This window comes from Sciurus carolinensis, chromosome 6 (assembly GCF_902686445.1).
Source record: "Sciurus carolinensis chromosome 6, mSciCar1.2, whole genome shotgun sequence".
NCBI classification, from domain to species: Eukaryota; Metazoa; Chordata; class Mammalia; order Rodentia; family Sciuridae; genus Sciurus; species Sciurus carolinensis.
The window spans coordinates 64,001,479-64,028,817 of record NC_062218.1 but is presented as its reverse complement, the minus strand read 5'-3'; the positions used below and the strand labels follow the sequence as shown (position 1 = coordinate 64,028,817).

The window sequence follows — 27,339 nt, the reverse complement described above, 5'->3', positions numbered from 1 at the left end:
TCTGTGGGTATATATTTGAAAATGAATTGAGATGAGAGAGCAATATATAGTTGTCTGTGACTAAGTAATTGGACTTTTCATTATATTTAATCATTCTGTCAAAAGTCAGTTCTTGAGATATGTTTGTGGCTATTGAAAAAGTCAGTTTAAATATACCTGGGAATAGAGGACAAAAAAAAAGCAAGAACCACATAGCATTTAAGTACATTAGCCCAAAATTGCATGAGCAATCTGTTTACTAGAGAAGGAATACAAGAGGATATTTTTTGTTACAGTTTTATTTGGCAAAGTAAAAGGTGGGTAACCCTATGTTATTAGCTAAAATTGGAAATTTTACCTAGTCCTTGAAATCCAAAAGTCTGGGACATTTGTGAAGATTTGAACTTACCAAACCTTCAAGGGCAGTAAAAATTATTTTACAGATACTTTTGTGTACTTAAGATCAAAATAAGTGACTCATATTTAACATTATATATGTTGTAGAATTGCTAATACTAATGAAAAGTAAATTACAGTTAAAAACACATAGTTCTTAGTTTGTTTATCTGACAATGTCAACAATTATAAAATAATGCATTGGGGCTAGGGTTGTAGCTCAGTGACTATTGCTTGCCTAGTACACGTGAGGCACTGGGTTCCATCCACATTAAAATAAATAAAATAAAGATATTGTATCCATCTATAACTAAAAATATATTTAAAAATAATACATTGGTTTTCCCAAAGTCAGTGGATACTTAAATCTTTCTTTAACATGTGGTTAAATGCCTGGATGTCAGAGGTAATTTAAACATTTTTAAAGTTTGAACGTTCTTAGAGTTCATTGGAATTAACTATATTAACAGTGTTGTTCATCAAATCTCTAGAACTTTTTCATCTTGCAACATTGCCATGTGACTTTAAAAACTGAATTTTTTACTAAATTTTTAAGTACTTCAGGGACAAGGCTTATCTAAGATAGAGATTGCATGTTGGTTTCCTCAATTCCCTACACAGAAGGCTGATCCAAACTCATCAGATAGAAGACTTACCTTCTGTGGCCTTGGAAAGCTTCTTTCTTCCTTTTTTTTTTTTTTTAAAGAATTTAAAAAATTAATCTAGCTTTCAGTTGGTGTAACTTATTAACAGTTATAGAAAACTTACATTTATTCCACTATAGTTTATGAATTTCTTGGAGGAAAATCTAATACTGATACTCAAACTTGATACACAAACTGACTCTTTGGCACGTCTTTGTTTATGCCCATCTGTTCCTGTGGCACCATGCCCATTATTATGGTGGTGTGCCAATAGCAGTGAGGCATGTGAGCCAACAAAGATGAATTGTTTGGATGGAATACTCTATTCTGTAATACTAATTAATTTTGAGCTGATGAATCTACATGAGATAATGTTAACCAAATACAGTCAAAATAATGTCAGTGAAAGTAAAATTTATTTTGACTTATGCAGGAGTGTACCACAGATGTTTTAGACTTCCATTGAGAATAATTAGAATCAGTGTTTACTATAGTTCCAGTGATCAGTTTTCTTTACATAAAAATTTCAGGTTTAAAAGAAAAAAATTTTTTGATGGAGTGTAGATTAGTGAGGAAGTGGGTGACACTAAGTTGTAGTTTTTACATTTCTTATAAGGTGTTCACAGATCTTAAAATATATTTTTAACATATTCAAGCTTCTAGCAAAAATTGACCCCAGAGTGCTAAATGGAAGTGTGTTAGATTTCAAAATAAGACCCTTGTTTAATTCCTTGCTTTGCTGTTTCTTAGATCTATGATGATGTACTTAAAAATTGTATGATTTTAGAATTGTTAAAAATATTTTATAGTTTTTCTACTTATATGTTGCCCTCATATTTTTCTGTGCCTCAGTTTCCTTATCTATCAAATGGGAATAATTGTAGCTACACATATTTCATAAAGACTTTGTTTCTCTATGAATAGAAAGCAGTAAAAAAATGAGAGTGCTGTAAGTTCTGGAAAACAATATCCTATTGAGTGGCTAAGTAACTTACTGACATAAACTCAAGACATGTTTGTGGTAAATATAGAAAGGATATAACTACCATTCCCATATCCTCAGAGATAACTAAATTGACTGTATTGTTATACTGTGTATTCTTACACAAAAATTGTTTTAAAATCAAAGTGTTCTTATACCCCCACATACCCATACACCATTTATGTTTTTGCTTTTTACTGAATTTATCTTGAAGATGTTTTCTTTTTTTTTTTTCTTGTGGTGCTGGGGATTGAACCCAGGGCCTTGTGCTTGTGAGGTGAGCACTTTACCAACTGAGCTATCTCCCCAGCCCTTGAAGATCTTTTCATACCATTGTATGAAACTATTTCAGTCTTTTAAACTACTGTATTTTCCTTTTATTCCTTTAATTTGTTCCACTTTTGAAGGGTATTTGATTTCAGTTTTTGTTAAGTATAAGCAACACTGCAACATATATTTTTGCATATTTGTGTGCATTTATGTATTTGTAGGAAAAATTTCTCAAGGTAGAATTGTAAGTCAAAGGTTATTGCATTTAAAATTATGATAGATATTGCTGAATCACCTTTCAGATATATTACACCCGGTTTCTCCCAGCAATCAGTACTAAAGTTTGTTTTCCTTTGCTTTTTACTGGTCCCATCAAATCCAATGTTATTTGTCAAAATTATAGGTACAAAATGCTGTTATACGGAATCCTTATTATTATGAATGAATTTAAGTGATCTTTTTATATATTTTGACTTATTTTAGGTGAAATACTTAAAAAATATCATTTATTTCCCTATAGATCAGTTCTTACTGATTAGTTAAGGGCATTTTGTATTTTGAATAATTTGCATTTTTATCTGATGAGTCCCCAAATAAATCTGTCTTTTGACTTCATTTATGGCAATTTTTTTGTATGCAAAAATTTTAAGAATTTCTGTGTTTATATTTCCCTATTTTTCCTTTTATTGCTTCTAAGACTTCCCTATTCTTTTAGTCTCATATATAAGTGGCATTTTTGCTTTATAGTGCTATTAAATAGTGAAAAAGAACTTTTTACCTCTTCCAAACAGTTTTTCTGTCTCAGCTTATATCAACTCAACTACATCAGTGGCTCTATGAGATTGCCTTTAAATCTTTAAGGTTATGTAGTCACATTATAGAAGACACTCCTAATTTCCTCAGCCGAAGTAGAACCTAGTTCCAGCTGCCTAGCAAGAGACCAAGTAGTTAAGGGCATTGATAAAGGGTTTGGCACCTGTGGAGACTTGCTGTGATATATGCATGCCATGTTGGTTTTTAATATGTGTACATAGAGGGTGCATGCCTGATTTTTAACCTTTTCCAGGGTCACGAATGCTTTTGAGAACCCAGTGGAAGTTAAAAGAGTTCTGTATCCCTGTGAGGAAGTATAGTATATAGCTAGCATTCATTTATTCTTTCAACTATTTATTGTGTATCTATTAGGAACCTGTAAAAAATTTATTGGGTCCTCATACAGAGCTTCGTAGAGGTCTTTTGTGATCACTCTATTGTCTTTTCTATTTTAATTCTTTGCATATTTCCTATCTGATATGTTTTCCATCTTCTTTCCTTCCTTTGTCCTTTTTCCTCTGTCTTTCCCTTTATCTCGTCCACCCCCAGTTTATTCTTAGAATGTAAGTTTCAAGTGGTCAGGGATACCAGTACTCAGAACAGTTCCTGGAACATAGGTATATTTAGTAAACAAACTATAACTAAGTCCAGTGATAATTGCTTTATGATCTTCATAACACCCTAATTGACACCAACTTCTTAGTTTTGTTGACTTTTTTTCTGTTGTAGTTTGCTTTCTATTTTACTGGATTCTTGTCTTTATTGTTCCCTTATCTGCATTGCTAACTCCCTCACTTGCAAATTCCCTCACTAGGACATTGTTCTGATGTCCCTCTATTTGGCCTACTCTGACCACCTTATTTAAAATTGCTTCCTCCTTTCTCGTCTGCATTCTCTCTCCCCCTCTGTTTTATCTTCTTCCCATATCACCTCATGACTGATAGTTTCCTTATTTATTATGTTGTGTCTTTTACTTACTAGAATGAAATCTATGAGGGCAAGTTTTTTCCCTAATTTTTCTTTTTTGGTGTGCCACAGATTGCACGTGGAGAATCAGATGAGAATAGAGTTACAGAATCTAAGGAAAGAAGGGGTTTTAGGATTAGAAGAGCAGTGGTCAATTATATTAGTATCCATGAGATTTTATATTGGATTTTTAAATTAAGAGGCTATTTGTTGTCTTGTGTGAGAGAAATTTTAATGGAGGAATAAGGGAGAAAAGGAAGATTATGGAGGGTTGAGGAAATGGCTATAACATTACAGACTTCTAAATCTTGTAAACAGTATAGTAGGAAATGTTCATAATTACCTGGATAATTTATGGTTCATCCTTTTAGAGAGTTAAGAGATGGATGAGTATGTATTTTGTTTTTATTTTCTTTTTCACTTGTTAAGAGAATACATTGTGCCCAAAGTTATACTTGGTTTTGGGGGTCATCCATGGGAAGTATAGGCCTTAAGCAAACTGAAAGCATTATTAAATCTTAATGTTGTACACATAAACTCACCATGAAGACCAATTCCTTTGGTTATGTAGCATGGGAAATAGGTAAATTCTGACTTCTTCTAGCTTTGTTTTTTTTGTTTTTGTTTTTTCCTTTTTGCATATTCACTCATGTTTGCAAAGTACCATCTGGAGTAGTATGAACTTTTGTTTGAGTGGTTCAAGCATAAAGAGGTGCCCAAGTTACAGAATTTGGGGGCAAGGCTTAGTAAATATTCAACCCTTCCCTCTTTGTAGATTTTGATATATTCTTTTTGGGGATGCACCTCCAATTGGAAGTGATTATTCCTTATCACTTTCCCCACTCCATCATTTTTGAATTTAAGTTTCAGGTATTGCGTTCTGTGATACACAACTTTTGGTAACTGAAAAAAAGAAGGTAATTGGGTAGAGTGACTAGATAAACAGTAATGTTCTGGCTATTTCAAAAATCCAGAAGAAAGGATTTTGAATGATTTTATCACAAAAAAATGATAAATGTTTAAAGAGATAGATATGCTAGATATGCTTACCCTGATTTGAACAGTATAGAATGTTACATGTATTGAAACATCACATGGTACCCCATAAATATATATAGCTTTTAGATAGATTTTATGTCAATTAAAAAATATAAAAATTATGCATAGAAACTTCATTCATGGTAACAAAAGAATGGAGGGAAACCAAATATACATTCATTATTGCATAGATAAATAAACTTTGTCAGAGTGATATAATTTAATTAAAAAGGATGGAGTTAACAGTTAGGTGTAGCAGCCTAAATGCATACTTATGCTAGGTGAAAGAAGATAAATACAACATACCAAATGTTGTGTGATCTCATTTATATAAAATTCTAGAGTAGACAAAGTATAATGATAGAAAGTTGATCCAGTGGTACTTGAGGTAGATAGGGAATACCAAAGAGAGCAACTGTAAATGGGCATGAATAAATTTTTTGAGATGAAAATGTACCACACTAAGGTTGTGTAGTGATTATATGACTTTGTACATATTTTAAAACTCACTATATTGTACCCTTAAAAATGATAACTTTTATTGTAATACCTAAATAAAACCAACACCTCACCCTCCCCTGCCAAAGAAGGAAAAAATAAAATGATTATGTAGTGCAGTGCTCTCAGACTGGTGAAGGGCCTTTTTTTCCTTTAATAGTTTCAGTTTATCATGTATGACTACTTCTATAAAATACAATAAAAACAAATTACTAGAAAAATAAAAGGAAAAAAGCATATGAAAATAAAAGCTCCAATTTTTTTTTGTATTAGAGTCAGTGAACATAAACTTGTACTGTTAAATTGTTCTGTCAGGTTTCTGAATGTGCATACTCTGAATTTCTGTATATTTTTCTTAAAAGGTCAGTAGTAGAAATTTGTGGATTGGCAAACCAAAAACTTGGTTCTCTGACCAAACTTCCTCAGATAATGCTTTGAGTAGCACTGATAACAGCAACAGTGTGACATAATTTTAATTTTTCCTTTGATTTACATTGTCTTTAGGAAGAGTGGAAGGGTTTAATGACTTGTGGATTTTAGATGTATAAAAAAGATAATTTATACTGTGTAAAGACCCTAATACCTCTTAAATTCTTTTATGTAACTAGTAAAATTTTGCTTTTTATAGTTAGTTATTCTGGTGTTAGAATCAAGAGTGACTTTCCTGGTAATAATAAGTGCTTTAATTTTTCACTTAATATATTTTCTGTTCCTTGAAACATAAAACAGGCTTTTTTTTTTTTTTTTTGCCCATGAAAGGAAGTTATACCATTTAACACCACAAGATGTCACTTATGTAAAAATAAAGTCGGTATCCTAATACTCAAAGCCAGACAGCTGCAGGTAACTAGGTAAATGAAACACTAAGTAAATTTAAAAAAACAAACAACTTTTGTTTTTTGAAGCAATTATTTGTTTTCAGCAGAGAGTTTATGAAAATATTGCTAATTTAACATATTTTGAATCAGCTATCTTGTCATTTGGCAAAAAGAATTTCTTAATTTCTAAGATGTTTGTAGTAATACATATTAATGGATCATTTTTTAATTCACATATGAAACAGGTAGACTTAAAACAATAGGAGTGAATATATTTTGAGGGTAAATGAAGTATTGTGGTACTAACTCTCCCACATCTTTATTATTTTGATGACAACAAGAGAGAAAGTTGGAGAGAAATGTGTAATTAAGCATCAGAATTTTTAGTAGGTCTTAATGACAGACATTTTGAGAAGATGAACATCAGTGAAACAGAGCCTAGGGTTTTCTCTTCTTGTTTCTCACTTATTAACTCTGCCTGTGTTAACACAAAAGACATTTGTTTTTTCTTAATATTTATTCATTTTTAAATTTATTTTTTAAAATGTGATGCTAAGGATTAAACCCAGTGCCCATACATGCTAGGCAAGCACTGTGCCACTCAGCCTCAAGACATTTGTTTTTGCTGTTGGAGACTCTCTTCTGTTAAATGAGAAGAGCAAAACCTTTGGCTTTAATACCGGGATCCTGTTTTCTTGTTTTTATTTTGAGAGAGCAGGTCAGGACCAAAGGTGTTTGGGTAGGGGACTCTGGCATCTTGGGCTTACGAGGAACAAACTAGGTTTCCATTAGGGCATGAATAAGATTATGTGTGGGGTGAGAGGTTGGGATGTCCTAAAAATTGATGTTTCATTCTTCTTCATTGCTCACTTCTGTCTCCAGATCACATTGATAGAGGAGAATGATGGCATACTCGTGGGCAAAAGGAAAGGGGAACAGGCAGGAGAAAATTGTCTTCTTCCTTTTTGGTGTGTAAAAGTGTGATCACATATACCACCCCATATATCTTTTCAGTTTAGTGCCTGTCCAGTTGCTTCCTTGTTAGTTTATTTACTTGCTTTCTTAACTTCTAATATTTTCAAGGTTTCTTTTAGGTTTGGGATTTTTACTTACAAAATTATACACAGTCATTAGATAATAGGGAAAAATAGCAAAATTAGAGGATAAGGAAATAAAATTGTTTTCATTAACTTTTCTCCCTTTTCTGTTGCCTGTGCAGTGTGAAAGAGCCTGAGAAGTTTTAAGAAGGGATTCAAAATTCATTACAGTGAACAGTTATATATTGCCTTTTAATAGTTAATAGTTGTATATCCTCAGAGACAGTGTTTTTAAAATATTGTTTGAATCTATTATATATTTTCTAGTTGCATTTTTAGGGAAAAATAGATGTCTTAATTATTTTATTTAGTTATTTTTTATTTCCCTCAAATGGTCACCACTGCATTTAAGTTTATGAGCTGTTTGGAAAGTTAAGAGTAATTTTTTTCAAAATAAATTTCATTGCTTTTATTTTTTATCTTATTTTGTGGTACCGGGAACACTCTATCACTGAGCCACATCCCTAGGCCTTTTTGTATTTTTATTTTGAGACAGGGTCTTACTAAGTTGCTGATACTGGCCTCAAACTTGTTATCCTCCTACCTCATTCTCGAGTAGTTGAGATCATGGTGTGTGCCATTGAGTCTGGCTTCATTGCCTTTATTCTTTTTAGAAAAAATGTTCATGTTTTTTAAAAAATTTTTGCTGCAATGAGAATTTTTAATATTTAACCATTATATTAGTTTGCCAAGGCTGCCATAATAAAATGCCACAGATGGGATGGTTGAATCAATAGATATTTATTTTCTCACAATTTTATTTCTCACAATTCTGAAGACTGAAAGATTGAGTTGTTGGCAACTTTGACTTCTGAAGCTCTTTCTGCCTTATAGATGGCCATCTTCTTGCTGTGTCCCTGTGTGTCTGTGTCCTAATTTCCTCTTCTTATAAGAACACTAGTCATATTGGATTAGGATCTACCCATAGATCCCTATTTTAGGTAAATTACTTCTTTAAATGCTCTGTCTTCAAATATAGTTTCTGTATTAAGAGGTTAGGAGTTCAACATACAGATTTGGTGTTGGAAGGACATAATTTAGCCCATAACAACTCCTGGATCAATCATTTATTTAAGGAAAAATATTTGGATTATTATTATTTAACCCTGGGTCTTAAACATATGCTAGACAAATGTTTTATCACTGAGCTATACCCCCAGACCTTATCATTTAATACTTAGTGATTACTGTCTGTGTTAGGGCTAAAGTTGCAAAATGTTTAAGGTTAAAGTAAGGATTTTTTTTTTTTGTTTGTTTGTTTGTTAGTCTGTTAAGGCTATGTATTTGGAGTAAAGAAGTTTTTCTGACCTGTATTTAAGCTTCAGTTGAGAAGGAAGTTCTGACAACTTTTATTTGGTGGTTTATATTACTATAAGCTTAGCTTCCTGGCAGTTTTCTTGCAATAATTACTTTTCGTTTGGGGTACTAAAATAAGATTCACTAATTTAAATTCTTGAGGAAGCATGAATTTTATACTCTTAATTTAAGAGTGATGGCATATTTGGTCCCTAATATACTTCCCAAATATAGATATATTCTTTTAGGGAACTAAATATCTTACTCACAAATGTGACCAAAATACTATAAAACTTTTTAATATCAACTCTATGGTGATATGGTTTGCATACAATAAATTATCCACTTAAATGTTAGAATTGGAAGAGTTTTGAAAAGTGTCTATATCTGTGAAATCACTACCACAATTGAGATACAGAACATTTACATCATCTTGTGAAGTCCCCTGCAGCCCCGCTACTGGGGATGGAACCACTGAGCTACATCCCCACCTCTCTTATTTTTTGAGACAGGGTCTCACTAAGTTGCTAAGGCTGACCTTGAATTTGAGATCCCCCTGCCTCAGCCATCTGAGTAGCTTGGATTATAGGCATGGTGCCACCAGTCCTATCCCTGCTTTCTGCCACTAAAAGAGTAGTAGAGTGTTATATGAATTAAGTCAGGTCCTTTGTGTCTGACTTCTTTGACTCAGGTAATGATTTTGAGAATTCATCCATCTTGTTGCAGGTATCAATAGTTAATTCTTTTTCATTGATGAGTAGTTTTCCAGGGCATGGATAAATCACATTTGGTGAAGAGCATTTAGATTGTTTCAAGTTGTTTACTATTACGAGTAAAGCTATGAATATTGTGTAAGTCTTCATGTGGATATATATTATTCTTTCTCTTAAAGGAGGAATGGTGAGTCGCATGGCAGGTATATGTTTAAATTTGAAATACTTAATTTTCTAAAGTGGTTGTACCATTTTATAGTCACACTAACAATGTGAGAATTCTATTTGCTTCATGTACTTGCTAACTTTATTGTCACTTTTTAATTTAAGCTATTATAATAGAGTATATAGTGCTATCTCATTAAATTTGCATTTTCCTAATGATTGATAATATCAAGTATCTTCTCGTGTATGTTGGCATTTGTACATTTTCTTCCGTGAAATGTTTGCTTAAATTTCTATGTTTTTTTGGCTTGTTAATAACTGAATTGTAATTGTTATAGAACTGCTTTTTAAGTTAAATTTTTATTTTGAGATTAATTATAGATTAACATGTAATTAAAAGAAATAATACAGAGAATACCTATGTACTTTTTGCCATTTTCTTCAGTGATAATGTCTTGCCAAAACTATAATACAGCATCACAATCAGGATGTTGAAATTGATATAATCTACTGGTCTCATTCAGATTTGTCTGACTTTACTTTCATTTACTTGTCTTGTAAGTGTGATTAGTTCTGTTAAGTTTTATTGTAGGTTCATGGGCCACCACGACAGTATAAATATAGAACAGTTCCATTATCATAAGGGTCCCTTTTATATCCACCCTCCTCTCTCTCTTTCCTTCACCCCCAGCAACCACTAATCATTTCATTTCTATAACTTTATTATTCCAAGAATGTTAGATAAATGAGTCATGCAGCATAAAACCTTTTAGGATTGACATTTCTCATTCCTTGAATGAGAAATTCAGCATACTTTTTCTATTGCTTGCCTCAATAGTTCATTTCTATTACTGTATTCCATGGGATGGATATACCACAGTTTGTTCATTCATTAAGGACATTTGAGTTGTTTGTTTGGGCTACTACTAATAATACTTGTTTACAGGGTTTTGTGTGAGAGTAAATTTTCATTTCTAATGGGTAAATGCAAGAGCATTTGTTAGGTTGAATGGAAATTGCAGGTTTTCTTCTATAACTATTTTAATGCTAATTCAAGGATTTTTCATATTTTTTTCTGATGATCGTGTCAAAGAAAATCTGGGATGAGAGAATCAATATGCCTGTTTTGCATTGATATTTAAATGTTAAATGCAACACTGAAGAACAGGGGTTTTTTGTTTTGTTTTGTTTCATTGGTGGGTTTCATGACAGCATGAATAAACAAGGGTTAAACAAGAAATATAAATTTAATTAAATTTAAGAATTAAGTTATTTAAGATTGTCCATCATATTATTTCTAATTCTTACAAAAATGATATATTCTAATAACTGCCTTCTATAAAAATCCCAAGTATGGAATTTTTGTTCTCTTCTAATAGGAATGAAGATCTAAAACAAATGTTGGAGAGCAACAAAGATTCAGCTAAATTGGATGCTATGAAACGGATTGTTGGGGTAGGTAAAACTATTAGATTATTTTGATTTTTGAAAAATGGACAGATAGTGATTATATTAACTATATTAAAGAATGTAAATAATATCTCATTTATTCTTTAATATTAAGTTAGACTATCCTGTCTAAAAATGTTAAAGTATTAAAATATCAAAAATCAAGACACTTGGGTTCTAACTTTATCGATTCTGTTTTAACTTTTCTACCTCTAATATCAAGATATTTTTCCTGTGAAATAGAGGGAATTATTTTGTAGACAAAGTACAACAACGTATCATCCTATTTAAACTTTATGAAAAGAGGAATATTCAAAGAGTGTTTTGGTCATTCCACCTAAAAGTTGTGAGCACACTTTCGTTTTTCAAATTCCATTACTTCCAATAAAAACACTATTCAATTTAATAATCTAGAATTTTAATAAGCATTGTTAAAGTTAAGAGCATTTACCAGATTTTAGTTGTAAAGCAAAATTTAAATAATGGACTACTATGTTTTTAGAGGGATTCTGTGGCCAGAGAGCTAAAAATATAATGCAGTTCCTAATTTATATACCATCCTCAACAAAACATTTTTGTAGTTTGTATTGTGTTCTCTCTTCATTTGATATTTCTCACATTCACAAGGAAAAAACTGGTCTAATTTTGGCAACTATCTGATGCTAAGAAGTTCAACTTTTGTTTCAATGGAATTCACAAAGTCTGTTTTCTTATTACTCCTATGCTGTTTACTGGTTTTATTTTTCATTATTTTTATGTGATAAGAAATATTCATTTGCATAATTGCACAAATAAACTTTAATAAGAAATAGTACTATTTTTCAGAAGGCAGTGCCACATAAGGAGAGCCTGAAATTTTCTTTCTTTTCTTGTTATATTAAAGTTCAAGTCCCATTTAAGAAAAATGGTTACAGGTATTAATAGGTTCTATTAAAGAGTAAAGTGATATGAAAATGAAATGTCTGACAGCAAGGACAAGTTATTATTTGTAGAACTCCTATGAATAACTTGGGCCTTGCCTTTAGGCAATGATGGTGGAGATTTTGACAATTATCTTGTAAATTTTCAATTAAATGTTATGCTTTATACATAATAGTATTTATGGTTAGATAGTTCCTACATGTTTTGTTTTGTTTTATTATTGTGTTTTGAGATAGGGTTGTACTGTGATGCCTAGGCTGGTTTTGAACTTGCTGCCCTCTTGCCTTAGCCTCCCGAGTAGCTGGGATTGCAAGGCATATGCCACTGTCCTTGACTTGCATGGTTTTTATACACATGAACTTTAATTACTGCAATGTAATTAAGTAATTTAGTTAAGTCCCCCAATATCAGTGCAAATTTCAGCTACCATGGTGTATTACCTGAATGATTGCATCATGTACAAACTTCACCACTAGTTCTTTAGGCAATACATTACTGTGTAAATTACAAATACGCATCATGATCATTGACCTATCATTTCTCTTTTTCAAAATCTGTCAGTGATCGGTCACTATACATATGTAATTAAGTTCAGTCTCATACAGAAATAAATGTAGTCTCATACAGAAATAAATGTAGCTGTGTTGCCTTGTTTCTTGATGAAACCCATATGATATTTTACAAAAAATGATAATTGAAAGAGGGAGTTGGTCAACAAAGATGAAAGTACAGCCAAGAAATGAAAAGTGCTTTCACTGGAAATGAAATTCAGGTAGACAGCTAATGGAATTATACAGAAATAGCTGTGGATATACTGACATCACTCCTTTTTGACAAGCACCTTCTGAATTTCTAACTGAAGGAACATAGTAAAGGTAAATTTATCAATGTAAACAAGGGAAGGGATTTTTTTAGGTGGGACAGTACTGGGGATTGAAGTCAGGGGTGCCTAACTACTGAGCCACATCCCCAGGCCTTTTTTATATTTTATCTAAAGACAGAGTCTCACTGAGTTGCTTAGTACCTTGCTAAATTGCTGAGGCTGGCTTTGAACTTGCAGTCCCCCTGCTTCAGCCTTCTGAGCTTCTGGATTTGCAGGTGTGTGACACTGCCCCAGACAGGGCAGGTGTTTTGATAAAAAGCTGAAGAGGTCCCAAAGGAAATGGTGCTGGCAGAAAACTTCACATTAATTAATGGAACTCCCAGAGATTATTGACAACATTGGAAGTACAAAAGATAAAATGCTGGAAGCTGATCCAAATTTAGAAAGGATTATGACAGTTTATCAAGGTCAAGAAAAGATGCTTGCTCAGTATAAGTTATATAATGAGAACCCTGATCAGACTACTCTTGATAAGTTAATTCTCACTGTTTCAAATGACAGTACACCAAATAAATATTATTTTTACTATTTTCTGTTTTCCTGTAACAAAGAGTTATTAAAGTTTTGACAGAAATGTTAAAGGTCACAGATCAGTTATACTTCTGAATTATTATGTTGACTTTGTGTGGTTTCAGTTTGTATTTCTACAGGTCTTAGTACTGCATTAGTATGCTGAGAAGGGACTGCCTTTATTTCTTTTATCTTTTTTTTTTTTTTAATTTATTGTGTTTTTATTTCTGATGGCAAAAAATTCAAAAGCATTTAGACATCCCAACAGTGGATAATAAAATATGGAATATTTTCCAACTCTTCAAAATGATATTCAGGAATACTGTGGAAACAAAAAGGTTGGAAGAAAGCATAGTCAACTATATTTTTATTTATTTTACTTTTCTTAGCACTTTATTTTTTTTAATTAATTGATTATTGTAATTATACATATTAGTGAGATTCACTGTTCCATATTCATACATGAACATAGTGTAATTTGGTCAATTTCATTCTCCAAAACTTCCCCTATTTCTTCCCTTCTTCCTCTGCTGGTCTCCTTTCTCTTTCCCTGAATTCCCGCCACCATCAACTTTTTGATCCTTTTTCTTCTCTAACTTCCATACGTAAGAGAAGAATGACCCTTGACTTTCCTTAATTATTTCTTTAAACTTTGGCTCTTAACATTCCATTAAAATAATTTATTTCACTAAATTCCAGGATACTATTGAAGTTCTTGATTCAGAAAGTGAGGGAAAGTATATGAAATAGTTTTTGGGTAAAACTTAAAAATCTGAAAGTATGACAGTGTTTTCTGTATTATACCTTTGACTCTAATAAATAAAATCAATGTTCTCATAATCTAGACTACTGGACTATCATAAATGTAATTTAAATGTAAATAAGTGAATTATAAAAAAATGTAAATATAGTCTTGCTTACCTGGTGGTTACAGATTCTCTATTTTTGGGAAATATAAATGTAATGTAAAGGGAAGTGTGTAAATGTATGAAGGGAAACTAGGAAAATTACTAGTAATTAAAAACTATTCTTACGAAAGTGATAAAATGATTTGTTATGTAAATAATATAAACGTTTATATTTATTTTGAATAATATTGAGGTATAAAAAGTAAAAATTTTATCTTCTAAATAAACATAAAAATCTAGTTAAGTTCTCTTAAAAACTGGCTTTGGACTTTGGGATAGCAGAATTTGTTTGTTCCCTCCCCCTGCCTTTCAGTAGTGTTATATTTTGTAGCTTTCATCATAGTCTTGTGCATTCCTTATTAGATTGTTTCTTTGTATTTCTTTTTTTTTACTCTTGATTTTCATTACCAATGGTCCCACATTAAAACTAATGACTTTTCTGTCATCATACATTCACCTTGTAAGTGAACTCTCTTAACTTTCCAATTTTTTTTTAGTACTTTTTTTGGATTTTCTGGATAGATAATTATATCATCTGGAAACTATAATAGATTTATATTTTCATTTTAAATATTTATATCTTACTTTTCTTGTCTGCATTGAATAAAAGCACTACAGTGATGTTGAATACTGTGAATGGTAGAGGATCACTGTCTTGTTTCTGATTTTATTAGAAATATTTTAATATTTAAATATTTCTAATGTCTTACTCTTGGATATAATGTATCCATGTATCCTGTAGAATTGAAGTAGATGTATTTTTATGTATTTATGTGATGATGACCTGTAGTTTTCTCTTTGTCTTTTGAAAGGGTTTCTGATATGGGTTGAGCTGGGTTCATAAAATGAGTTATTATCTAAGCTTTCTTGGCCTGCTGCAGGTTTGAAAAGACCTCCCCTTGTCGTTTTTAGATTTTGTTTAGGACTAGGATCCATTGCATTAACTTTGGTGTATGTGTTGTAAGAGAAGAGCCAAGGTTTTTTCTTTTTGCCCCTAAATATCCAGTTTTCCTTTTGCTATGTGTTTAAAAGACTATCCTTTTCTCTTTAAATTTTATCCTTCAATAAAAATCAGTTTACAGTGCTTAAAGTTTGGTCTCTGCTTGCTCATTTAAGTTTGCTCATGGCTTTTACTTTTTTTTTTTTTTTCTTTCCAAATCATGTCCTCTTCCCTCATTCTTGAGACTTTTTAGTTTGTTATCAGGTGACAGGGACATCTCATTTAGGAAGATATTATGGATGGCATTTTTTGAGTTCTTTCATGTTGGAACTGTTTTTTGTTCTTTTACCGTGTGCACATACATTACTTAATAGAATTATTGGGTTGCAGGGTTTTCTTCTCCTTAAAATTGTGTAGATTTTATTCTTAATTTCCTCTGGGTTTAGATGGATGAAGCAGAAGTGTGATAGCAACCAGATTTAAAAAAAAAAAAAATTTTTTTTGTAGTTGTAGATGGACAGGATGCTTTTATTTTATTTGTTTATTTTTATGTGGTGCTAAGGATTGAACCCAGTGCCTCACACGTACTAGGCAGGCTCTCTGCTACTGAGCTACAGCCCAGCCCCACCAGATTGCTTTTTTATTTCTCTTCTGGGAAACCTATTTTATCTGTCTAGATACACAACTGTGATTATATTGAGGAAAAAGAAATTTGATCAAGATATGATCTGTGTATTGGCATTTGTAGGGTTATAAACTTATTTTTCTTCTCCCAAACTTGGGATTTTCAAATGAATCCCATGCGTACTGATGTTAGAAATTAATTACTTTTATTATCTTTAGGGAGTTAAGTTACAATGTTGCCAGAGTAAAAGACTGTAAAAAAAAAAAAAAGATATGATCTATGTTGTATTTTCCTTCACTGCTTTGTTATACAACTAATGAACCCTTTTGTTTTAAAATCTTAAATCTGTCTTTTACTTAGAGAAATTTTCTTGTTATTTATTTTCTTTTTTATTTTTTTCTGTCAGTCTGCCTGTTCTTTTATGGCATTCCTATTATGTGTTTATTACATTTCTTGGATCTATCCTTCATGTCTCTGTCTTCTAACCTGTCAATTGATACTGTCTTTTTATCCTTTCCTGATTTCTGGATGAATGTTTTAAGCTGGCATTGTAATTCAATATAGATTTTTGTCATTATTTTATGTTCTCCTATTATATTTTAAAATGTGGAAGTGACATCTTCATCGGAAAGCTTCTTTTCATAATCCAAAGTTACTCTTCTTACCAGAAATGCCATATTCCCTCAGATCTCATTAAGAATATAAATCGGACATTTCCAGTGTTTTTTAAAGAATCTGTTTTTCTTTCTTCAGTAAGCCCTCTTTTGAACTATGGAATGTTTTTGTATGCCACTTACCCCACCACCCCTGGTTAGGTAATGCTTAGAGAGCTTTAGATGTGTCTGTAGTTGTCCAGAATTCTATTTGAGATTGGTTCCGTTATAGACTCTGCAAAATTCTTAGGATCAATGTTTTCAGGCTCAGTGGTGTGAAGAAGAGGATAGTATCAATATTAATTGTTGATTATTAGAAGATTAGTGTCTGTATAGAATATAGTAGGAAGAACAGGTAGCTCCAAGGTAAGGAGCCTGAGAGCACTGTTCCCTCTGTCTTGCATACACACTTTGTACATGTCTACATTAAGTGAAGCAGTTAATTAAATTTCATGATTTTTTTTTGGGGGGGGGGTTGTTTTAAGTGATCCTTGGGAATAAGTAGTATAGTCTTTTGTATGGTATGCTGGTATCCAGGTGCTTCTGAGGATGTTAGAAAAAACAATACATAGGAGCCAAGAGACTATCATATACTTAAGTAGTAGGCAATATTAGGTTCACTTATGATTAAATAGTAAGTTATGCTATGGGGAGGTGGTGTCCTATATCCATGTTTTTCAGGTTGTGACTAATGGGTAGATGGTTATTTTCTAAACTGCTATGTTCATTCTATGTAGAAATTTGTTGAAATTTCTGTCATGTGACTGGTAGATGATCTGTAATTAAAAATATACTGGATTGGCTCAGTAGCCAGAGACAACAGAAGAAAGAGAAGTTGAAGACAGATTAGAAGAAAGTCATTTTGAATAGCAAAAATTAAAAGGAAATGAACAGAGCTTCAGAACCTTGTTGGATGATTTCAAAAGTCCTAAAATATATATCAAATTGAACTCAAGAAAGGAAAGAGAAGCAGATGAGGGCAGGAGGAAATATTTAAAGAAATAACAGCAGAGAATTCCTCAAATTTAAGCTTAGCATGGTGGCGCAATCCTATAATCTGAGCTGCTCAGGAGACTGAGGCAGGAGGATTACAAGTCTAAGGTCAGTCTTAGCCAGTTAGCAAAACCCTGACACACAAAAAAAAGGTAGGGAGTGACTGGGGGTGTAGATCAGTGGTAGAGAGTTCCTGGATTCAGTCCCCAGTAATACACACATACAAAAGTCCCCTTTTGTCAAATTTGATAAGAGATGTAAATTAATAAGCTCAGTGAAGCTTCTTTTCATCTATTAAATCAGGATCCATCAGGATAAATCAAGAGAAGACCATGTATACCCATAGTAATCAAACTGTTGAAGAACATAAATAAAGAAAAAAATTTGAAAATAGCCCCGTGGGGGAAAAGATACATTTCATGTAGAACAGTGATTTAAAATAACTGCAGATTTCACTTCAGAAACCATGGCAGCCAGAAGACAGTGGAACAACATCTTTAGACTACTGAAAGAATTGTTAACCCAGAATTCTATATCCAGTGAAAATATTCTTCAAGGATGAAAATGAAATAAAGAACAAACAAAGAACATTAAGAATATCCATTTTTAGTAGACCTGCTTTCATGGAATGTTAATGGAAGTTCTTCAGGCTGAGGGGAAATGGTATCAGATGGATTTTTAGGCAGACCAATCAAAATGATAGATATCTGAGTAAACTTAAAGGATTAATTTTATTCTTAAGTTATCCCAATGTCTTAGAGGTATTTTTAATGGGTGTGTATATATATATATGTGTGTGTGTGTGTGTGTGTGTGTGTGTGTGTGTGTGTTAACTGCAATATAAAGGTTAGTGGGGAGGTGGTTTAAAAGAACCTGTATAGTTGTAAGTTTCTACTTTTTACTTTAAATGGTACTGTGTTAACCAAGTAGACTGTATAAGACTTGGTATATCTATATCTATCTATATTTCTCTCTTTGTCACTAGAGAAAGAGCAATTAAAAATTATACAAAAAACCCAATAAGTAAGTTTAAAATATTAAATTCTAAAAAAAATTTAACCAAGGGAAAAAAGTTAAACAGCAGAACACAAAACACAGGGACTAAACCGAAAATGGGTAATAAAATGGTAGAACTGAATTTAATGATATCAATAATTACATTAAATAGAAGTAATTCTAATGTTCCTGATTAAAAGAGATCATCAGATTGGATGAAAATATCAAGGTACAACTGTATGCTCTCTAAAAGAAATTACATTATTTAACATAAAGGCATAGATTGTAAGGGTAGGTATATATATATATATATACGTATATATATATATATATATATATATCACGCAAATATTAAAAAAACTTTAGTGACTATTCAGAGAAAGTAAACTTTTGAACACATAATATGATAGGGATAGGGAGTGACCTTATGTAACAGTAAGAGTTGTATCTCAAAAAGACATAAAGCTCTTAAATGTGCCTAACAACAGGGCCTTAGAAATGAAACAAAATATAAAACAACAACAACAAAAACCTGTTAGAACTAGAGGGAAAGCTAGACCAATTCAAAAAGAGTTCAACACTTTTTTCTTAAAAATCAGGAGGATAATGAGATGTAAAAACCAGTGAGGATATTGAAGATTGGAATAATACCAGCTAATGTGACCCAATTGACATTTATAGAACACTTAACCAACAATAGCCATATACACATTCTTTAAACATGCAGGCTAGACTATGTTCAGGCCATAAAGTGAGCCTAAACATACTATGGATGATTTCAGTTCTTTTAAATTTGTTATCCAATGATAATGGAATTAAATCTTTTGTTGGAAGAGATAAGGAAATTCCTTAAATATTTGAAAATTGTACATCAAACTTCTAAATAATTCATGAGTCATTTGAAAGTTATCATGAAATTAGAATGAAACTGAAAACCTATATATCAAAATTTGAGGATTCAGGTAAAGCAGTGCATAAAAGAAATTTGTAGTGATAAAAGATTCCATTTAAAAAGAAAAATTTGCAGTATATTATCTAAGCATCCACTTTAAATACAGAAGAACAAATTAAAGCCAAATTGAACTGAAGGAAAGGAATAATAAAGGTAGAGTAGAAATCAGTGAAATTGAGGAGAGCAAAGCAATAGAGAAAAGTCAGTGAATTTGAAAACTGATCTTTGGAAAGATTAATGAAAATTGATGAACTTGTAGAAAAAACAATTAAACAAAAAATAGGGCAAATTACCAATATCCGGAATGGAAGATTGGGACTATTGTCATTGAAAAGATAGTTAAGGAATACTTCAGGCATTCCTGTAGCCATCAGTTTGACAACTTTCTTCAAAAGGACAAAGAAGATTTTTGAAAGACAAACTACCAAGTTCACTTAAGAACTAGATTGCCTCAGTAGTCCTGTATTCCTGAAAGTAATTGAATTTCTCATTTAAAATGTTTTCACGCATCAATCTAATGCATTTCTATTCACAATAGCCTCAAAAAAAATTGGGAGTCAGTCTAACAAAAGAGGTGAAAGATCTCTATAATGAAAACTACAGAACATTAAAGAAAGAAATTAAAGAAAACCTTAGAAGATGGAAAGATCTCCCATGTTCTTGGATAGGCAGAATTAATACTGTCAAAATGGCCATACTTCAAAGGTGCTATACAATTTCAGTGCAATTCCAATTAAAATCCCAATGACATTCCTCATAGAAATAGAGAAAGCAATCATGAAATTCATTTGGAAGGATAAGAGATCCAGAATAGCCAAAGCAATCCTGATCAGGAAGAGTAAAGCAGGAGGTATCACAATACCAGACCTTAAATTATACTACAGAGCAATAGTAACAAAAATGGCATGATATTGGCACCAAAATAGACAGGTAGACCAATGGTACAGCATAGAAGACACAGAGACAAACCCACATAAATACAGTTACCTCGTACTGGACAAAGGTGCCAAAAACATACATTGGAGAAAAGATAGCCTCTTCAACAGATGGTGCTGGGAAAACTGGAAATCCATATGCAGCAAAATGAAATTAAACCCCTATCTCTCACCCGGCACAAAACTCAACTCACGATAGATCAGGGACCTAGGAATTAGACTTGAGACCCTGCACCTAATGAAAGAAAAAGTAGGCCCAAATCTTCATCATGTTGGCTTAGGACCAGACTTCCATAACAAGACTTCTGAAGCGCAAGAAATGAAAGCAAAGATCAATACATGGGATAGATTCAATCTAAAAAGTTTTTTTCTCAGCAAAGGAAACAATCAATAATGTGAAAAGAGAGCCTACAGAGTGAGAGAAAATCTTTTCCACACGCACTTCAGATAGAGCACTAATCTCCAGAATTTATAAAATCTTACAAAACTTTACACCCAAAACACAAAGAACCCAATCAATAAATGGGCTAAGGAACTGGGCAGATCCATTACAAAAGAAGATATATAGGCAGTTAACAAATATATGAAAAAATGTTCAACATCTCTAGTAATTAGAGAAATGCAAATTAAAACTACCCTAAGATTTCATCTCACTCCAATTAGAATGGCTGTTATGAAGAACACAAGCAATAATAAGTGCTGGCGTGGATGTGGGGAAAAAGGCACACTCATACATTGCTGGTGGAGTTGCAAATTGGTGCAGCCACTCTGGAAAACAGTATGGAGATTCCTCAGAAAACTTCGAATGGACCTACCTTTTGACCCAGTTATCCCACTCCTTGGTTTATACCCAAAGGATTTAAAATCAGCGTACTACGGTAATGCAGCCACATGAGTGTTTATAGCAGCTCAATTCACAAAAGCTAGATTGTGGAACCAACCTAGATGCCCCTCAGTAGGTGACTAGATAAGAACCTGTAGTATACATACACAATGGAATATTGTTCACCCATAAAGAAGAATAAAATTATGGCATTTGCAGGTAAATGGATGGAATTGGAGAATATCATGCTAAGTGAAATAAGCCAATCCCAAAAAACCAAAGGCTGAATGTTATCTTTGATAAGTGGATGATAATACATAATGGGAGTGAGGGTTGGGGGGTTAAGGGAAGAATGGAAGAACTTTGGATTGTGTAGAAGGAAATGAAATGGGGGAGAGGGCGGGTTTGGGAAAGATGGTGGAATGAGACAGACATTATTACTCTATGTACATTTATGGTTATAGGAATGGTGCAAATCTAGATGGTGTACAACCATAGAAATGAAAAGTTGTACCCCATTTGTGTACAGTGAATCAAAATGCAGTCTGTAAAAATAAAAAATTTAAAAAAGTTTCCAAGCTGGGTGTGGTGGCTCATGCCTATAATCCCAGCAGCTCAGGAGCATGAGACAGGAGGATTGGGAATTCAAAGCCAGCCTCAGCAACATTGAGGCACTAAACAACTCAGTGAGACCCTGTCTTTAAATAAAATACAAAATAGGACTGAGAATGTGGCTCAGCAGTTGAATGCCCCTGAGTTCAATCCTGGTACCCTCCACCACCAAAGTTTCCAACTCCAGTTCTCTATAAACTCTTGCAGAAAATAGATTATGAAGAAATATTTCTGAGTTCAGTGTATGAGATCAGCATTGTATTGTGTAAAAACTAGACTGACAGTTTAAGAAAATTAAACTACATCCCTGTCTCTTATGAATATAAGAGTACTGAAGTGAGGACCAATCAAGCAAATTCTCCGTATTACATGGCCGTTAAGGTGAATCCATGGTCCAAGGAATATGGATATTGGGATGAGACCACCAAAGATCAAAGAATGAAAATAAATAAGTCATATGTAAGAAAAGGATAATCAAGAAAAATTCCTATGATGTTTGTGCTTGGAAGATCCTATCAGTTTTGAGAGAGCTGGAGTAGTTCAGGGAAGCTTCTTACATTGACTGCAGGAAGCATTGCTTCAGAAGAAGTTCAGAGTATCTGACATCATTTCTGAATACATCTGGAGTAACACCATTCTTCCAACACCATAAGCACTTTGGAGTTTGTTAAACTATAGAAAAACCTCTGGAAGTTACAGCTGCAGTTCAGAGACCAGAAGATATAGAAAACCTGAGGTAATTGGATGGATTGCAAGAATTGGTGAGATCAATTATAAAATCTTTAGAAATGCAGAATCACAGACCCTGTAGGACTTTTAGAAATAAATTATCTGCTGACTTGTGAGAATGAAGAAGTTTGAGCTCCTATTGAAGTGTTTGCACAACCTTATAAGTGGCCCAGAGATTAAGCATCACAAGACTACTGGTCCTAGAAAAACAGCCTGAGGTTACTGGAAAATATGGAGAATAAAGTGCTGTATAATGACAACAAAATATTCAAATTAACCCAATCACATCTGGACAGGGAGAAAATAGCTTTTAAACATTTTTTTTTTTTTTTTTGGAGGAATGTGCAAACTCAAATGGCTAGAGATTTCTTGCAAATTGAGAAGGTTGTGTACCTAAATAGAATTAGTCCTGGAAGCCAAAGAATGTGTTAAAAATCCCTTCAAAGGCAAAACAAAACAAAAATACAAAGACACATTCAGACTTCCCCCACAGAAACCCTATTGCTTATATCTTCTTTTACAAGGAAAAGTGGGCACTGTACTCCCAAATGTACCCTGAGCTGCTCAACCATTTGCTGACCAAGGGCCTGTCTGAGAAATATGAGCAACTCGCAGAGTAAATAAAGGAGAAATACATGGAGGATTTCTGAAGGAGAAACAGGAGTTTGAAGAAAAACTGACTCATTTCAGGGAATAACACCCTAATCTAGTCCAGGGCTCCAAGAAATCTGATGTCCACAAGAGGTACCAAATTAAGGCTCCCCCAAAATTACAAGGAAATGTGAAAATTTTGCTGTCTATTTCAGAAACAATAAAATTCCAAGAAGGTGAAATTTCATGGATTCTTCAAGAAGCTTCCCATAAATGGATATCATAAATTTCACTAAGATTCGTGGTTCGAAGGGAGTTGCAACATTCACCTGTGAGGAAATGCATAGTAGAGACTGGCGGACACTGGCAGCATGTCCCACAGCCTGAAGGAACCATATAAAAGCCAGTCTGAAGAGCTGTAAAAACAGTACAGGGTGGACCTGGATCTCAAGAGGTTGAAGGAAGCAACTACTCAGGCTCCAGCAGTGGAGATGAAGATGAAGATAGTGACTTGAACTCCTCTTCCTTAGGGGACTCCTCAGACTTAGATTGATTCCATCTGACTTTGTTTTATCATAAATTGTTGTAGTCAGAGAATTTCCTAGCTGAAGTCCAAGGCATCCACATCAAACATTTTTACTTCATTGCTTTTTCCCTCCCTCATTCTCCCTCTTCCCACTAATTAGAAAGAAGCACAGGGTGGGAAGAAGGGAATTTAGAGCAGTACTTTCTGTACCAGGTCCATAAACCTGGGAAAAAGAAGACCCTTCTGAAAGAGTAAATGCAAGTAAATGCACGCATTATTATTGCCCCACTTTATTTCCAGCAGTACCCCCAGACAAATTCTACACAATTAAGGCTCTTAGAATATACAGTGAATTGATTGGGTTTTGGGGGCACACTAGACTAGAATGAATATTCTTGAGGAAGTTTTACTCTCATTTTCTGCCTTCTAGTGGAGGTAGGGGAACACACATGAGTCTGTGACCCTCCCTGTTCTGTGGACTCTGCTCAGAATTCTTGCTCTTAATCCAGGGGAGGAATATTTGATGGGGATTAAGGTAGAAGCCTTAAAAAAATTGTGTGACTTCTGGTATTTCTTTTTCTATCACAGAGGTAAGGATTAGCCATTCCCACACCTGGAAATGAATAGAGTCATGCTGGCAACAGTATTTCCTATATGTATAATGAGATTTTTTTGATCACTAATTTTAAAAGTGGAAATTAAAATTTAAAAACCACTTTATGTGTTTTATTGAAATGAGATTCTTCATAGAATCAATGTTTTATGACTTCAGGAACTACTTCTCCAAATGGTCTGAATTTTTTCTGGGCAGAAGTTTCAAATCCTCCTTGTTGCTCTGGGTCAGTGAATCTTACCGTTAATATTCAGGATAGATGGATACACAGATATTGAGATAGACAAGCATGCTACTCTGTGACTTCATCTGATCTGACTTGATTCTTGTTCCAGTATCACAGTGCAGTCATTTATTTTGGTTTGCTGGTATATTATGGTTCAGAGGAGAAATGATTGGGTTGTAAGAGTCTTAACCCAATCAGTGAATTAATCCCCTGATGGGGATTAACTGTGTGGTAAATGGAGTGGTAGGGTGTGGCTGGAGGAGGTGGGAATTCGGGCATGACTAGAGTGTATATTTGTATCTGGCCAGTGGAGTCTCCCTCTCTCTGCTTCCTGATCACCATGAGAGCCGCTTCCCTCTGCCACATTCTTCTACCATGATGTTCTGCCTCACCTCTAGCCCGGAAGAATGGAGCTGGCTTTCTGTAGTCTAAGACCTATGAAACTCTGAGCCCTCAAATAAACTTTTCCTCCTTTAAAATTGTTCTGACCCGGTCTTTTAGTCACAGCAGCGAAAAAATGGACTAAAACATGGTGTTTTTAAAAATATCTGTAAGGTCTTCTAATTTCTACCTGAATATTCCTATTTTCAAGTTTTGTTCTCATGGCTATTAGCATCATAGTAGTTGCATTCTTTTTATATGAAAATCATTGAGTTTAGAGTCTTTAATTTGTACTTGAATATGTTTTTTAAGTTTTTTTCTGATACATAAAAACATAAAAATTTAACTTACTAATGGGATTCTACTTGTGAATCTTCCTTTCTGCACAGGGCCCAAATGTGGCTCTCTCAGTTCTCATGCTCTCTGTTCTGGGGAAAGGAGCACGAGGGGAACCAAGAACAGGGTTTTACCTAAAGTAGAAAGGAGAAGAGGTGGAAGAAAAACGCTACCTGAAAAGATAGGTGTAGCATTGAGAAGGTCTACCCCATTTCATTTGAACTTCAAGGAGTCTTAACTGATTTCTCTTTTTCTCCACAACTTCTATATTTAGGATTATACCAAGGCTTGTCCCTGATTCCATTTCTCTATCTGTCCTCTCTTAGTGATTTGGCCCCTTTTGAAATGCGTTTCATCAGTCAGAGTGCTTTCCTGTATTCTCCCATGGTTTCCATTGCTCATATACTCCTCCTCAAAATGTCCGAAACCTCTTGATTTCTTATCTCCCTCCAAACTCTTGCTGCTTCTCTTAGTCTTTCTCATCATAGTTATTGACAGTTCCTTTCTTCTGGTTACTCATGTGTAGTCCTTCTTAATTCCCGTCTTTTATTTTAATCCCATATGTAATCCAACTTCCAAATAAGTCCAAAATCTGTCCCCTTCTCACAGTCTCTCAAGTCTCTTTCACTTGGATAATTTCAGTGGCCTCCCAATTATTTTCTGTGCTTCCCTATCTCTTGTTCTATGTTTCACCCTACAACTGGAAAGATCCTTGTAAAATATCCAGTGGCAGCTGTCCTCTTTTCATAATTCTCCAGTGGTTTCCCATTTCACTTGTCATCCAAGCCATCTCCTTTACAGGGGTCTGTATGCCTCTGACTTTTTCTCCTGCCTTTCTTCCCCTCTTGTTACTCCAGTCTGGCTACCCAGGCCTTCTGCTCCTGGAATGAATCATGCTAAAACTGCTATTTGCCTAGCTGGTCCCATGGTTCCCTTCCTCTCTTCCCTCAGGTTCCTGCTGAAAGGAGAACCTTTTCTTGTCAACCTGTAGAAAAGAACAGCTTTCCACTCCCACCTTAGCACTTCCTGTTTCTCTTATAGCACCTCTGATGTCTTTCTACTCCTGAATGTGTTATTTCAAGTATGCAGTATTTGTCTTCATAGTTGCCATCTCATTTTTTATATTTACTTGTTCATTGACTCTCACTCCGGTTAGACTTTGTTAAGGACTACATGGGCAAGGATTTTTGTATTCATGATTATATCCCCAAGACCTAGCATGATTCCTGGTATATTGTATTCTCTCAACACATATTTGAATTTGACTAAAGGGTTTTCCCCCGCCCTTCATATATTAACATCTTTTTGAATAGCATTCTACAAAATAAAGTTGGAAAAAATTTCTGACGAGGTAATCATTGAATGACTGAAAGGAAAGGGCTGTAGAGAGCATTTAATCCTTCACTCTTCTTACTTTACAGATAAGGAATTGAGAGAGGTATCCAAATCATATAAAGATGTTTCTCCTGAAGTTATTTTGTGAATCTCCAGCAATGCTTAGCAGATTCACAAAGTACTCAGTTGAAAAGAATATCACAAGTAAGGAAACAATATAAAAAAGAGCAGCTTGCATTAAAGAGTATTATCAAGCTACCATTTTAGAAAAGTCTCATGAGAAATTCTTTTTTTTTTTTTTTTTTTCTTTTAAGCATATTAAGCAGGTTTTATTTAAAGGTAATAATACAGACTTCTCCCGGGAGGGAGAAGGGGGCGATGGCTGATGTTCTAAAGTCCCCTCATGAGAAATTCTAATGGAATTATAATGCTTAATGGGATTATTTATGTATGTAAGTATGTTTATATATAGTATTTATATAACACTTGTTATAAATTAATAAAGGTACTTCCTTCTTTTTAAGATAGTTTGTTAGATATGGTGTGTAATGTAATTCATAGGGAATCCCTTTCTATTTTGTGTTTAGTAGTCCAGGCTATTTAAAGTCATAAAGATAAATTTTGAGAATGAGAGAAGGAAATGAGAATACAGATTGATATAAAAGTAAAATAAATAGAAATATAAGATAGCACATAGATAATTCCAAATGAAAATTACAGATTAAAA

The 27,339-nt window shown here is 33.5% G+C and overlaps 1 protein-coding gene across 2 annotated transcripts in view; it reads left to right on the top strand.

Annotated features, from left to right (window-relative positions):
* Positions 1-27,339, top strand: part of Ap3b1 (adaptor related protein complex 3 subunit beta 1) — a 246,636-nt gene that overhangs the window by 16,200 nt on the left and 203,097 nt on the right. For both annotated transcript variants that reach the window (XM_047555616.1, XM_047555618.1), the window contains exon 2: positions 11,055-11,130. In XM_047555616.1, the coding sequence (XP_047411572.1) occupies positions 11,055-11,130 (76 nt within the window). The remainder of the gene's footprint in view (positions 1-11,054; positions 11,131-27,339) is intronic.